Source organism: Balaenoptera acutorostrata, chromosome 12 (assembly GCF_949987535.1).
Source record: "Balaenoptera acutorostrata chromosome 12, mBalAcu1.1, whole genome shotgun sequence".
NCBI classification, from domain to species: Eukaryota; Metazoa; Chordata; class Mammalia; order Artiodactyla; family Balaenopteridae; genus Balaenoptera; species Balaenoptera acutorostrata.
In genome coordinates, this window is record NC_080075.1 from 11,261,676 (window position 1) to 11,276,571 (window position 14,896).

A 14,896-nucleotide genomic window follows, 5' to 3' on the forward strand; every position below is an offset into this window, starting at 1 on the left:
TTGGCATGTTCACTGTTCCAAGGACTTTACAGGTTTTAATCCTAAACACCCCATGAGGTAGGTTATTATTTCCATTTCACAGAGGAGGAAACAGGCACAGAGGTTAAGTGTTTTGCCCAAGGTTACATGCCACTAGGTGACAGAGCTAGGATTTGAACCCAGATAGTCTGGCTTCAAGATCTGTGCTTTGGGTTGTTTTCATTGATTTTTTCGTATTGTCTTTAAGCTTGATAAATGAGGCACAATATGTGTGGTATTCTGTAGCTTCCTGTTTTCACTCAATATTTTGTTTCTTAGGTTCATCCAAGTTGTTATGTGTGGCTGAAGAGCTTCTGTCTGTGCTCATAATATTTCATCATGTGTCTGTGACACATGTTGCTCATCCATTTTAATCTCCAGTATCAGTGGATATTTGGGTTGTGTTTTTGACATTTTGAACACGCTCTTATGAAAAATCTTGTACATGTTTTCTGGGGAACGTGGGCAAGAATTTCTACAGGGCTTTCAAATTTAGTTGCTGTGACTCAGAGAAATATGTTTTCCATCACCGTGGACACCCACACACCCATAGAGTCTCCTGCCCTCCCTCCCCACCACAGACACAAGTGAAACAAACATTTCATGAAACAATGCTCATCCTATTACTCATAATGCTCTCTGATATTTTTTAATTTTGTTTTTTAAAAATACTGATCTCAATCCTTTAAACTGATTTCATGAGCCATTTTAGACATTTGCAATCTATTGTTTGAAAAACACTCCTCAGTAGCATATATGACCCAGGAGTGAAATTGCTGTGTTGTGGGTATGCCAATGTCCAACTTTACTACATCATATCAAATTATTTTTCAGTGATTGTACAAATTTATATCCCCACCAGCAGCATGTGTCTTATGGAACTAACACTTGGTATTATCAGACTTAAGTTTTGTCAATATAGCATAAGAAAAAGATCTCTCACTATGCTTTAAAATTGCATTTTCATATTACTGTTACAATTGAGTATGCTTTCACATGTCTATTTACCATTTGTATTTCTTCTTATGTGAAATGCCTGTCATGCCTTTTGCCAATTTTTTTTTTTTTTTTTTTTTTTTTTTTGGTCTTAGTCTTATTGACTTCTAGATGTTACAGTTCTCTTCTCCACGTTTGTGGCTTGTCTTATATTTTCTTTATGGTGTTTTTTGATTAACAGAAATTCTTAAATTACAATTGAGTTTATCAGTCTTTTCCATATCTTGTCTACTTTGACATCATGAAATATACACTTTTTAAAGTTTGAGAGTTTCACCTTTCACATTTTGAATCCATTAGAAATTTTTGTCTGTGGTGTGAGGGAGGGATTTAATTTCATTTTTTTTTTTCTCCTGTAGGGATTGTCAGTTGTTCCAGCCCCATATACTGAATTGACAGTCTTTCCCAAGTGATCTGGAACGTCCCCTCTGGCATTTATTAAACTTTTATGTATGCAGGAGTCCATTTGGGGGCTATTTGGTTCCTAGTCTGTTTGTATATTCTTAATTCAACAATACACCATCTCAATTCCACTAGATTTATAATAGTATTATAGTATTATATGGTACTTATTATATATAATATTATTATATTATTACCTTTAAAATATAATTCAGAATTGTTGGCTATTCTGGGTCTTTTGCATGTCCACATAAGTTTTAGAGTTAAGTTTGTCAAGTTCCTCCAAAAAAAAAAAGAACTTGCATACACCAAAAGGACAAATACTGTATAGTTGCCCTTATATAAGGTATCTAGAGTAGTCAAGTTCATAGAGACAGAAAGTAGAATAGTGGTTACCAGTGGCTAGGAGGAGGAAGAAATGGGAGTTAGTGTTCACTGGGTACAGAATTTCAGTTTGGGAAGGTGAAAAAATTTTGGAGATGCATATTGGTGATGGTTGCATGATCAAGTGAATGTACTTAATGCCACTGAACTGTACTCTTAAAAATGGTTAAGGTAGTAGATTTTATGTTATGTTTATTTTACCACAATTTAAAAAAATCTACTGGAATTTTCTTTGAAAGTGTATTAAATCTATAGATTTGCAGAAAAATTGACATGCTTATAAAACTGAACTTCCTCTCAGAAATGTTAATCTCCCAAGTGTCTCCCAGAGTTTGATAATTTCTTTCAAACATAGTATAACCTCAGGCAGATTTATTACTAGGTACACTAGAATTTTGTTGTTGTTGTAAAAACAATATTTTTAAAATTCTGGGTTTTGTTGTTGCTGATTTATTATACGTGCAGTTGGATTTTGTACAATATATAAACCTGACCGTAAAAAAATTTCTTTTAAATGTGCTTATAGATTCTTTGGGGTAGACAGTCCTACCATCTGCAAATAATGAATTTTTATTTCTTCCTTTCAGTTATTCTTTTTTGTGAGAAAGTGTTTTATCCCTGGTTTTAAAAAGAATTAGTTTAATATTAGTTTAATATTTCACTATTAAGAATGACATTTGCTAAAGTTTTTTGATAGACACACTTTACTTCCTAAAGAAGCTCCTTTTACTGTTATTTTTAACATATTCTTCTTATTATTAGATGAATTTTACTGCAAATGATTTTTATCTATTAAATTATGATATTTCTTCTTTAATCAGTTAATATGATAAATAACCCCTGCATGCTTAAGAAACACTCAATTTTGTTTACTTTATTGATTTATGCTCATAAATGTACTGCCTCCTTTGTTCTACTTTTGAGGAGCTTATTGTGCTTTTTTCTTTTGTGCATTTTTAAAATTATTATTTTTATTTGGAAGGAGACTTTGGTCTTCATAACCCAAATGTATTGAACTAATTTCCAAGGAAACTATTCATTGAAAAGTATAATCTTACTATCGTAATAAGAGACATGGGAAACACAATAAATATAGTATGGGACATTTCATGTCTGTTGGCATGAAGTGAAATTTTAAAAATCTGCGTTCTGTCCTATCCCCCTCCCCCCCCCACCTTTTTTTTTTAAACTACTGCTCAGGTTCCTATTTATTCAAACTGCAGTCGATCTTAAAGCTGGAAACATCAGATCCCATATCCTAGGACTGTTTCACTTAAGTCTCCCTCGGTTTGGGTTTTTTTTTTTTTTTTTTTTTTCGGAAGTTTTTATTTTATACAGTTTCCCTTGGTTTTGTCTCAGTTGTCCTTGCACACTCTAAAAAGTCAGTGAGTCCTTTTAATATTTCTAGCCCTGAATGGGCATTTTGTAGTGCTGATAGCTTTCCCCGAAATTTATTAGCTGGAAAATTTCCAACATATAAGGAGTTGAAAGAACAGTACAATTCCCATCAGAATCAGTTCCATCCATTCACGAATCGTGTTCCCCAGCTAGCTACAAATCATCTGCCCCTCCATTTCTCTTCCAGATAACGGAGCAGGGCTTGTTTCCATCATTTCGAAAGCAAAACAGACTCTCGCCGATATGCAAATCTATATTCCTAGCAAGTCTTCCAAGATAGACTCGAGATGTGCCAAAGGCAGTATTCCAATTGTAAATATTTGGAAAGTTCCAGTCCATTTATTTTGTCTCGGTTATTAACCTCCAAAACAGTGCACTTCCCTCTCCCACACATCCCGGTTTTACTGATTCAGGCTGGCTGTGTTTATCTCCTTAAGTCCCCAAACCTTACTTACTCTCATTTTTATGTATATTAAGAAAAGCCTTTGTCATCCAACACATTTCCACACACATAGTGTATGGAGCACTTCTCTAGGTGTTGACAATACAGCAGTAACTGTGGGTTCTCAGCCTTCATGGAGCTCATATGCAAGTAGAGCCGCTGGATGGCAGTCGTCTTGACAACTCACAAGAGAAGTACCCATGAGCAGGTGGGGACACGAGGAAAGAAGGGGTGAGAACTTCCTGGTGTCCTGAAATCCCTCCAGGTAGGCAGCCATATGTATGGACACCCAGAGGCTAGCCTTCCTCTGGACAGTGTGGGGAGTCAATCATGGTACTGGAAAGGTTCCATGAGACTAGGTGAGGAGGCCAGGGCTTGGCTCTGATTGGGGCTGTACTTGGTTCTGCATCAGCTCCATTCTGCCCTTTCTTGTCCCAATGAGTGCTGCCTCTCCGCCTCCCCCAAGGGGCTGCCACTGGAGCCCTCACGGATCTCATCAGCCTGTGGATCCCTTGGAGACTGTGGAGGCTGAGGAAAGGCAAGCTTCTGCGCTCTACTTGAGTGCTGTGCCGCTTATATTATGAACATTTTCAGACACTCAGGAAAATTGAAATAATTGTAGGGAACATTCATATACTCACCACAGAGAGTCAACTATTAACCTGTGGCTGTGATTGCTCTATCACGTATACATATCCATGTACCAACCCCTCAACCCATCCTTCAATTCATCTTTTCTTTTGCTGGTGCACTTCAAAGTAAACAGACATATCAGCATACTTCTAAATAATAAATAATTTGGAATGAACATCATTAACTAGAGTTCAATATTTGGTTACAGGTTTTTCTACTTACGTAGAATTTACCTACAATGAAAGACACAAATCTTTTTTTTTTAACATCTTTATTGGAGTATAATTGCTTTACAATGGTGTGTTAGTTTCTGCTGTATAACAAAGTGAATCAGCTATACGTATACATACATCCCCATATCCCCTCCCTTTTGCATCTCCCTCCCACCATCCCTATCCCAACCCTCTCGGTGGTCACAAAGCACCGAGCTGATCTCCCTGTGCTATGCGGCTGCTTCCCACTAGCTATCTATTTTAGATTTGGTAGTGTATATATGTCCATGCCACTCTCTCACTTCATCCCAGCTTACCCTTCCCCTCCCTGTGTCCTCAAGTCCATTCTCTACGTCTGAGTCCATATTCCTGTCCTGCCCCTAGGTTCTTCAGAACCATTTTTTTTTTAAAGATTCCATATATATGTGTTAGCATACGGTATTTGTTTTTCTCTTTCTGACCTACTTCACTCTGTATGACAGACTCTAGGTCCATCCATCTCACTACAAATAACTCAATTTCGTTTCCTTTTATGGCTGAGTAATATTCCATTGTATATATGTGCCACATCTTCTTTATCCATTCATCTGTCGATGGACACTTAGGTTGCTTCCATGTCCTGACTATTGTAAATAGAGCTGCAGTGAACATTGTGGTACATGACTCTTTTTGAATTATGGTTTTCTCAGGGTATATGCCCAGTAGTGGGATTGCTGGGTCATATGGTAGTTCTATCTTTAGTTTTTTAAGGAACCTCCATACTGTTCTCCATAGTGGCTGTATCAATTTACATTCCCACCAACAGTGCAAGAGGGTTCCCTTTTCTCCACACCCTCTCCAGCATTTATTGTGTGTAGATTTTTTGATGATGGCCATTCTGACTTGTGTGAGGTGATACCTCATTGTAGTTTTGATTTGCATTTCTCTGATGATTAGTGATGTTGAGCATCCTTTCATGTGTCTGTTGGCAATCTGTAAATCTTCTTTGGAGAAATGTCTATTTAGGTCTTCTGCCCATTTTTTGATTGGGTTGTTTGTTTTTTAAATGTTGAGCTGCATGAACTGCTTGTAAATTTTGAAGATTGTCCGTTGCTTCATTTGCAAATATTTTTTTACCATTCTGCAGATTGTCTTTTGGTCTTGTTTATGGTTTCCTTTGCTGTGCAAGAGCTTTTAAGTTTCATTAGGTCCCATTTGTTTATTTTTGTTTTTATTTCCATTTCTCTAGGAGGTGGGTCAGAAAGGATCTTGCTGTGATTTATGTCATAGAGTGTTCTGCCCATGTTTTCCTCTAAGAGTTTGATACTGTCTGGCCTTACATTTAGGTCTTTAATCCATTTTGAGTTTATTTTTGTGTATAGTGTTACGGAGTGTTCTAATTTCATTCTTTTACATGTAGCTGTCCAGTTTTCCCAGCACCACTTATTGAAGAGGCTGTCTTTTCTCCACTGTATATTCTTGCCTCCTTTATCAAAGATAAGGTGACCATATGTGCGTGGGTTTATCTCTGGGCTTTCTAGCCTGTTCCATTGATCTATATTTCTGTTTTTGTGCCAGTACCATACTGTCTTGAATACTGTAGCTTTGTAGTATAGTCTAAAGTACAGGAGCCTGATTGTTCCAGCTCCATTTTTCTTTCTCAAGATTGCTTTGGCTATTCGGGGTCTTTTGTGTTTCCATACAAATTGTGAGATTTTTTGTTCTAGTTCTGTGAAAAATGCCATTGGTAGTTTGATAGGAATTGCATTGAATCTGTAGATCTCTTTGGGTAGTATAGTCATTTTCACAATGTTGATTCTTCCAATCCAAGAACATGGTATATCTCTACATTTGTTGGTATCATCTTTAATTTCTTTCATCAGTTTCTTATAGTTTTCTGCATACAGGTCTTTTGTCTCCTTAGGTAGGTTAATTCCTAGGTATTTTATTCTTTTTGTTGCAGTGGTAAATGGGAGTGTTTCCTTAATTTCACTTTCAGATTTTTCATCATTAGCATATAGAAATGCAAGAGATTTCTGTGCATTAATTTTGTATCCTGCTACATTGCCAAATTCATTGATTAGCTGTAGTGGTTTTCTGGTAACATCTTTGGATTCTCTATGTATAGTATCATGTCATCTGCAAACTGTGAGAGCTTTACTTCTTCTTTTCTGATTTGGATTCCTTTTGTTTCTTTTTCTTCTCTGATTGCTGTGGCTAAAACTTCCAAAACTATGTTGAATAATAGTGGTGAGAGTGGGCAACCTTGTCTCATTCCTGATCTTAGTGGAAATGGTTTCAGTTTTTCACCATTGAGGACAATGTTGGCTATGGGTTTGTCATATATCGCCTTTATTACGTTGAGGTAAGACCCTCTATGCCTACTTTCTGGAAGGTTTTTATCATAAATGGTATTGAATTTTGTCAAAACCTTTTTCTGCATCTATTGAGATGATCATATGATTTTTCTCCTTCAATTTGTGAATATGGTGTATCACATTGATTAGTTTGGGTATATTGAAGAATCCTTGCATTCCTGGGATAAACTCCACTTGATCATGGTGTATGATCCTTTTAATGTGCTGTTGGATTCTGTTTGCTAGTATTTTGTTGAGGATTTTTGCATCTATGTTCATTAGTGATATTGGCCTGTAGTTTTCTTTCTTTTTGACATCTTTGTCTGGTTTTGGTATCAGGGTGATGGTGGCCTTGTAGAATGAGTTTGAGAGTGTTCCTCCCTCTGCTATATTTTGGAAGAGTTTGAGAAGGATAGGTGTTAGCTCCTCTTTAAATGTTTGATAGAATTAGCCTGTGAAGCCATCTGGTCCTGTGCTTTTATTTGTTGGAAGATTTTTAATCACAGTCTCAGTTTCAGTGCTTGTGATTGGTCTGTTTATGTTTTCTCTTCTTCCTGGTTCAGTTTCAGAAGGTTGTGCTTTTCTAAGAATTTGTTCATTTCTTCCAGGTTGTCCATTTTATTGGCATATAGTTACTTGTAGTAATCTCTCATGATCCTTTGTATTTCTGCAGTGTCAGTTGTTACTTCTCCTTTGTCATTGCTAATTCTATTGATTTGAGTCTTCCCCCTTTTTTTTGTTAATGAGTCTGGCTAATGGTTTATCAATTTTGTTTATCTTCTCAAAGAACCAGCTCTTAGTTTAATTGATGTTTGCTATCGTTTCCTTCATTTCTTTTTCATTTATATCTGATCTGATCTTTATGATTTCTTTCCTTCTGCTAACTTTGGGGTATTTTTGTTCTTCTTTCTCTAATTGCTTTAGGTGTAAGGTTAGGTTGTTTATTTGAGATGTTTCTTGTTTCTTAAGGTAGGATTGTATTGCTATAAACTTCCCTCTTAGAACTGCTTTTGCTGCATTCCATAGGTTTTGGGTTGTCGTGTTTTCATTGTCATTTGTGTCTAGGTATTTTTTTATTTCCTCTGATTTCTTCAGTGATCACATGGTTATTTAGTAGTGCATTGATTAGGCTCCAGGTGTTTGTATTTTTTACAGATTTCTTCATGTAATTGATATCTAATAGCGTTGTGGTCGGAGAAGATACTTGATATGATTCAGTTTTCTTAAATTTACTGAAGTTTGATTTGTGACCCAAGATATGATCTATCCTGGAGAATGTTCCATGAGCAGTTGAAAAGAAAGTATATTCTGTTGGTTTTGGATGGAATGTCCTGTAACTGTCAATTAAATCCATCTTGTTTAATGTATCATTTAAAGCTTGTGTTTCCTTATTTATTTTCCTTTTGGATGATCTGTCCATTGGTGAAAGTGGGATGTTAAAGTCCCCTACTATGATTGTGTTACTGTCGATTTCCCCTTTTATGGCTGTTAGCATTTACCTTATGTACTGAGGTGCTCCTATGTTGGGTGCATAAATATTTACAATTGTTATATCTTCTTGGATTGATCCCTTGATCATTATGTAGTGTCCTTCTTTGTCTCTTGTAATAGTCTTTATTTTAAAGTCCGTTTTGTCTGATATGAGAATTGCTACTCTAGCTTTGTTTTGATTTCCATTTGCTTGGAATATCTTTTTCCATCCCCTCACTTTCAGTCTGTATGTGTCCCTAGGTCTGAAGTGGGTCTCTTGTAGGCAGCATATATACGGGTCTTGTTTTTTAATCCACTCAGCCATTCTATGTCTTTTGGTTGGAGCATTTAATCCATTTACATTTAAGGTAGTAATTGATATGTATGTTCCTATTACCATTTTCTTAATTGTTTTGGGTTTGTTATTGTAGGTCTTTTCCTTCTCTTATGTTTCCTGCCTAGAGAAGTTCCTTTATCATTTGTTGTAAAGCTGGTTTGGTGGTGCTGAATTCTCTTGGCTTTTGCTTGTCTGTAAAGGTTTTAATTTCTCTGTTGACTCTGAATTAGATCCTTGCTGGGTAGAGTAATCTTGGTTGTAGGTTTTTCCCTTTCATCACTTTAAATATTTCCTGCCACTCCCTTCTGGCTTGCAGAGTTTCTGCTGAAAGATCAGCTGTTAACCTTATGGGGATTCCGTTGTATTTTATTTGTTGTTTTTCCCTTGCTGCTGTTAATATTTTTTCTTTGTATTTAATTTTTAATAGTTTGATTAATATGTGTCTTGGCATGTTTCTCCTTGGATTTATCCTGTAGGGGACTCTCTGCACTTCCTGGACTTGATTGAGTATTTCTTTTCCCATGTTAGGGAAGTTTTCAACAATAATCTCTTCAAATATTTTCTCAGACCCCTTATTTTGCTCTTCTTCTTCTGGGACCCCTATAATTCGAATGTTGGTGCGTTTAATGTTGTCCCAGAGGTCTCTGAGACTATCCTCAATTATTTTCCTTCTTTTTTCTTTATTCTGCTCTGTGGTAGTTATTTCCACTATTTTATCTTCCAGGTCACTTATCTGTTCTTCTGCCTCAGTTATTCTGCTATTGATTCCTTCTAGAGAATTTTTTTTTTAATATTTTTCCCTCTTATCCTGTTTTTTTTTTTAATTTATTTATTTTATTTATTTATTTATTTATTTTTGGCTGTGCTGGGTCTTCGGTTCGTGCGAGGGCTTTCTCTAGTTGCGGCAAGTGGGGGCCACTCTTCATCGCGGTGCGGGGACCGCTCTTCATCGCGGTGCACGGGCCTTTCACCATCGCGGCCCCTCCCGCTGCGGGGCACAGGCTCCAGACGCGCAGGCTCAGCAGCTGTGGCTCACGGGCCCAGCCGCTCCGTGGCACGTGGGATCCTCCCAGACCAGGGCTCGAACCCGTGTCTCCTGCATTAGCAGGCAGATTCTCAACCACTGCGCCACCAGGGAAGCCCCCTAGAGAATTTTTAATTACGTGTATTGTGTTGTTCATCATTGTTTGTTTGCTCTTTAGTTCTTCTAGGTCCTTGTTAAACGTTTCTTCTATTTTCTCCATTCTATTTACAAGATTTTGGATCATCTTCACTATCATTACTCTGAATTCTTTTTCAGGTAGACTGCCTATTTCCTCTTCATTTGTTTGGTCTGTGGGTTTTTACCTTGCTCCTTCATCTGCTGTGTGTTTCTCTGTCTTCTCATTTTGCTTAACTTACTGTGTTTGGGGTCTCCTTTTCACAGGCTGCAGGTTCGTAGTTCCTGTCGTTTTTGCTGTCTGCCCCCAGTGGCTAAGGTTGGTTCAGTGGGTTTTATAGGCTTCCTGGTGGAGGGGATTTTTTCCTGTGTTCTGGTGGATGAGGCTGGATCTTGTCTTTCTGGTGGGCAGGACTGCGTCTGATGGTGTGTTTTGGGGTGCCTGTGACCTGATTATGATTTTAGGCAGCCTCTCTGCTAATGGGTGGGGTTGTGTCCCTGTCTTGCTAGTTGTTTGGCATAGGGTGTCCAGCACTGTAGCTAGCTGCTCTTTGAGTGCAGCTGGGTCTCAGCATTGAGATGGAGATGTCTGGGAGAGCTTTCGCCTTTTGATATTATGTGGAGCCAAGAGGTCTCTTGTGGACCAGTGTCCTGAAGTTGGCTCTCCCACCTCTGAGGCACAGGCCTGACACCCGGCCAGGGCACCAAGACCCTGTTAGCCACACGGCTCAGAAGAAAGGGGAAAAAAAAGAAAGGAAGGAAGGAAGGGAGGGAGGGAGGGAGGAAAAGAAAGAAAGAAAGAGAGCACCCAAACCAAAAAACAAATCCACTAAAAAGTGGTAAAGTGTAAAAAGTATACTAAAAAAAAAAACCAAAAAAAACCCCTGACAGACAGATCCCTAGGACAAATGGTAAAAGCAAAGCTATACAGACAAAAGAAGCATACACATACACACTCACAAAAAGAAAAAAAGGAAACATATATATATATATATATATATATATATATATATATATATATATATATATTTTGGGAAGTCTGAGGTCTTCTGCCAGCATTTAGTAGGTGTTCTGTAGGAGTTGTTCCACATGTAGATGTATTTCTGATGTTTTTTGGGGGAAGGTGATCTCCACATCTTACTCCTCTGCCACCTTGAAGGTCTCCCCTTGTCTAATATCTTTACTGGTTTTTGTATCAGGGTGATGCTGGCCTCATATAATGAGTTCAGAAGTGTTCCTTTCTCTTCGATATTTTGGGGTAGTTTGAGGAAGATAGGTGTTACTTGTTCTTTAAATTTTTGGTAGAATTCACCTGTGAAGCCATCTGGTCCTGGACTTTTGTTTGTTGGGAGTTTTTTTAGTTTAGTTTTTTTACTGATTCAGTTTTATTACTGGTAATTAGTCTGTTCATATTTTCTATTTCTTCTTCATTCGGTCTTGAAAGAGTATACGTTTCTAGGACGTTTTCCATTTCTTCTAGGTTGTCCATTTTATTGGCGTACAATTGTATTGTTTTCCATTCTCGTGACAGATAGACACTTCGGATATTAACAGGTTTTCACTCCTCTGAGCAGAACTTCTGTGAACATTTGTATACAAGTGTTTTCATGAATGTGTTTTTATTTCTCTAAGGCAAATAGTAGGAATGGAATTGCTGAGTCGTAGGTTATGTGTATTTAGTTTTATGAGAAACTGAGAACTTTTTCCAGTGTGGTTTTACAGTTTTACAGTCCATCAACAAGTGTGAGAGTTCTGGTTACTCCTTATCCTTGTCAACATTTGAAGTTGTCAGTGTATTTAGTTTTAGTCATTCTGGTGGATTTATTATGCTACCTCATTGTGGTTTCCATGTGCATCTTCCTGATGACTCATGATGTACATTTGAATTTAATTTAAATTTTATTTAAATTTAGAGTCATTTTGACCTTCTTGTGAAATACAAGGAGGTTGCCCTTAGTGATTTTCCTATTTTTAAGATACTCTGCCTAATCTTCTATGCTGGGTGAGCTCCTAGAGCCATGTGGCACAGTCATGCTTGGTAGGTGACTACGATAGGGTGGGTGGATGAGATCCACTTCCTGTGGTGCTTGCTGTTCACAGCCTCAGGTGGACAGCGTTCTACAATAAATATCCCAGGAAAGGTAGTTTCTAATAACAACATTCACAGTTGCCATGTTTCATAGTAACAGTCCCTGGAATGACTAAAACATGCTTTTCAGTAGAATATGAAAGTTCTTTACAGCTTTTGTGAAATAGATTGAAACAGAAACCCAATCTTCTAAAGACTAGATTCAGAATAAGTATTGATATAATTTAAATTTCCATGTAACTGGCGTGTAAATAACCTCCCATCTTACCTGTCTAAATGGAGGATGATTATTAATTCAGTGGTATATCAGTTCTCAAAAGCACTGTATCAGTTGCTTCTTAATATTTCTCTTGTGGCTTCTGATTAAGCAACAACAAGCTACTTGTAGGTTTTAAGTTTTAATTAAAGAGAATCTAAGTTATTTGGGTCTTATAATAACTTACTTCCCAAAGATCTGGGGGAAGGGGAGGGAAAAGGGGTAGCTGAGCTATGGGAAACCTTAATTGTGAATTAACTCCTTAGTTAATTCTAAGTTCTAAAGACAGAAGTTTCATGGAGGGCTGGGGGGACAAAATCACCCCAAAAGGCAGAGTTGCATGATGAAAAACCCCAAGTGTTTTTGAGGGAGACTTGGGTGTTTTGAGTCTGTTTGTGCCTAAATCTCTTAACTCCCATGTGCCTCAGTTTCCTCATTTGCCGGATGGGGAAGATGGAAATTACTTCCTGCTGAAGAAAATCACCATCTCTGTGACACACTCTACCCTGCGCTTGTCCACACCCCTCTCACTGCCCTCTGGGTCTCCTCTTCCCTTCAATACGGGCATCCCCTGAGACAGCACTGAGCTTGAACGTGTTCTGCCTCTGTGACCTTGAGCAGGTTACTGAATCGTGCTGAGCCTCAGATTCTCCAACTGTACATTGGTTAATTGTAGTATCCACATCACAGAATTATTGAGATTATTGAATAATTCACAGCAATAGTTAGCAATAAATACATAATGTATTTGAGAAATATTATTCATTGCCAAGTACTTTGTGACAGATATATTTGCCTACTACTATTCATTTATAATCACTATTATAACAAATGTCCAACAATGTTGAGTAAATTATTATAAACCTACTTCATGAAAATTATATAGCTGTTAATGAAGAAAGACTATGTAAAATATTAAACACTATTATAATACAAGAGTAAGTGGTATAAATTATTAGGTATAAAATAAGCTACAAGGATATATTGTACAACACAGGGAATATAGCCAATATTTTATAATAACTAAATGGAGTATAACCTTTAAAAATTGTGAATCGTTATATTGTACACCTGTAACATATAATATTGTACGTGAACTACACTTCAATAAAATTTTTTTTAAAAAGCTAAATAAAATATTCTTTAAAAGATTAAAAAAATAGTAAGTGGAAAAAGCAGTAAACCAAATTATCCTTATATCACAAGGATGACTACATAGAATAATTAGATCCAAGCATTCATCCGAAAAATAGTGAGAAGAGGCACAAAATACAGCAAGTGAGAGATGCAAGGGGATGATTACGTGTACTTACACTACTTATCTATTAGGAGGAAATTCCTTTTGAAAAAACAAACCCTGTCTATTTCTTTCAAATTGAAATGCTTTGGTGAGGACAAAATAATAATGATGGTCACTGTGTTTTTCCTTCAGTTTCCTGGCGTTTAACATGGACACAGTAGGTAATCTCGCCTTTCTGTTGAAAGCAGTCAATTTTCGTGAAAGGGTTCTTCAGCGGGGTTTGGTGGCCCGGATTTATTATAAGGTAAAGATACATTGTGTTATATTTTTCCTTTTGGTGTTTAAGGCATATTCTTGCTGGTGAACTATCTACTAAATGTAATACAGGATTAGTCAGCGTAATTACAAGCTTCTGGAAATGGCTAGAATTCCTACAAGCCATTTTGCATGACAGCCTTGCTCGCTTTGGAGGCCCTGATGCTAGTGATTATCTCTTGTGCGATATCTTTTAGAATTTTACCTGCAAGTGTCGTTTGGCTGCCGTGGGAGTTGATGAGTGGGGTAATTTTTAACCCTTATTGGAATTGAAGAGTCATTGTCTGTATGTAATAACGAATACATTGTTTTCTTGGGGGGGTGGGGGGCAAGTGCATCAGGCACATGTGAAAATTAACCATTGAATTAGCCTGAGATGCACTCTATTTCCTATTAAAATGCCCATGACGTTCTGCAAAAACATAAAACCTCCTATCAGCATCGATAAGAAATCTAGAGGGAATTTGCACCAAGTACTATACCAGTGGGGTTGGTTTGAGGAAACACCCCCACCCCAGCAATATCTGTTTCATCTCCTAATCCCAACATGGAATAGACAACAAGACCCCAAGAGAAGGCTTTACTTATCCCACTTTCTACCCAGGCTCAGGAGCTCAGGGCTACCATAACCTGAAATCAGACCATGGCTCCCCCTCTGCAAAGGAATTATGTTCCAAGAGGACCAGAATTGGGTCCCATGAAACTCTCCCCCTTCAGTTCATCTCTTTTTATATTGATTCCAAGATCACATCTCCCAGTACAACACAGAGCGGGAGGAGGATGAATGGCACATGGGGATGGGTATTCTCTTCGGAAATGCTCTGAGGCAGAAGAGCCTTGGGAGCAGAAATGGTCAAGATCCACCTTGTGAAACAGAGAGACCGATGAGTACCTGCTGGAAGTTGGGCCAGGTTTGTGCAAACCACTCCATCCTCTAGCTGTAGGTCTGAGGAGAGGCCCTGCCAGATGCCAAGGACACATCCAGGTGGGTTTAAGTCTCTCCACATGCCCTGCCCTTATCAAACATGGAGCCAGCCAAAGTAAGAGAAGGATGCGATCAAAGGCAAAGATGCACTTGTAAGCAGGACTAACAATGGAGAAAATGTAATCTATGAACTAGCTTTCCAAGACTGTAGAAGTAAAGGATAAAGATGAAATGGCATGGGGACTTCCCTGGTGACGCAGTGGTTAAGAATCTGCCTGCCAATG

General features: G+C 37.8%; 1 protein-coding gene across 1 annotated transcript in view; it reads left to right on the forward strand.

Moving 5' to 3' along the window:
• Positions 1-14,896, forward strand: part of ACOXL (acyl-CoA oxidase like) — a 360,904-nt gene that overhangs the window by 234,669 nt on the left and 111,339 nt on the right. Inside the window, 1 exon segment of the mRNA XM_057558364.1 lies at positions 13,565-13,676. Within this exon segment, the coding sequence (XP_057414347.1) occupies positions 13,565-13,676 (112 nt within the window).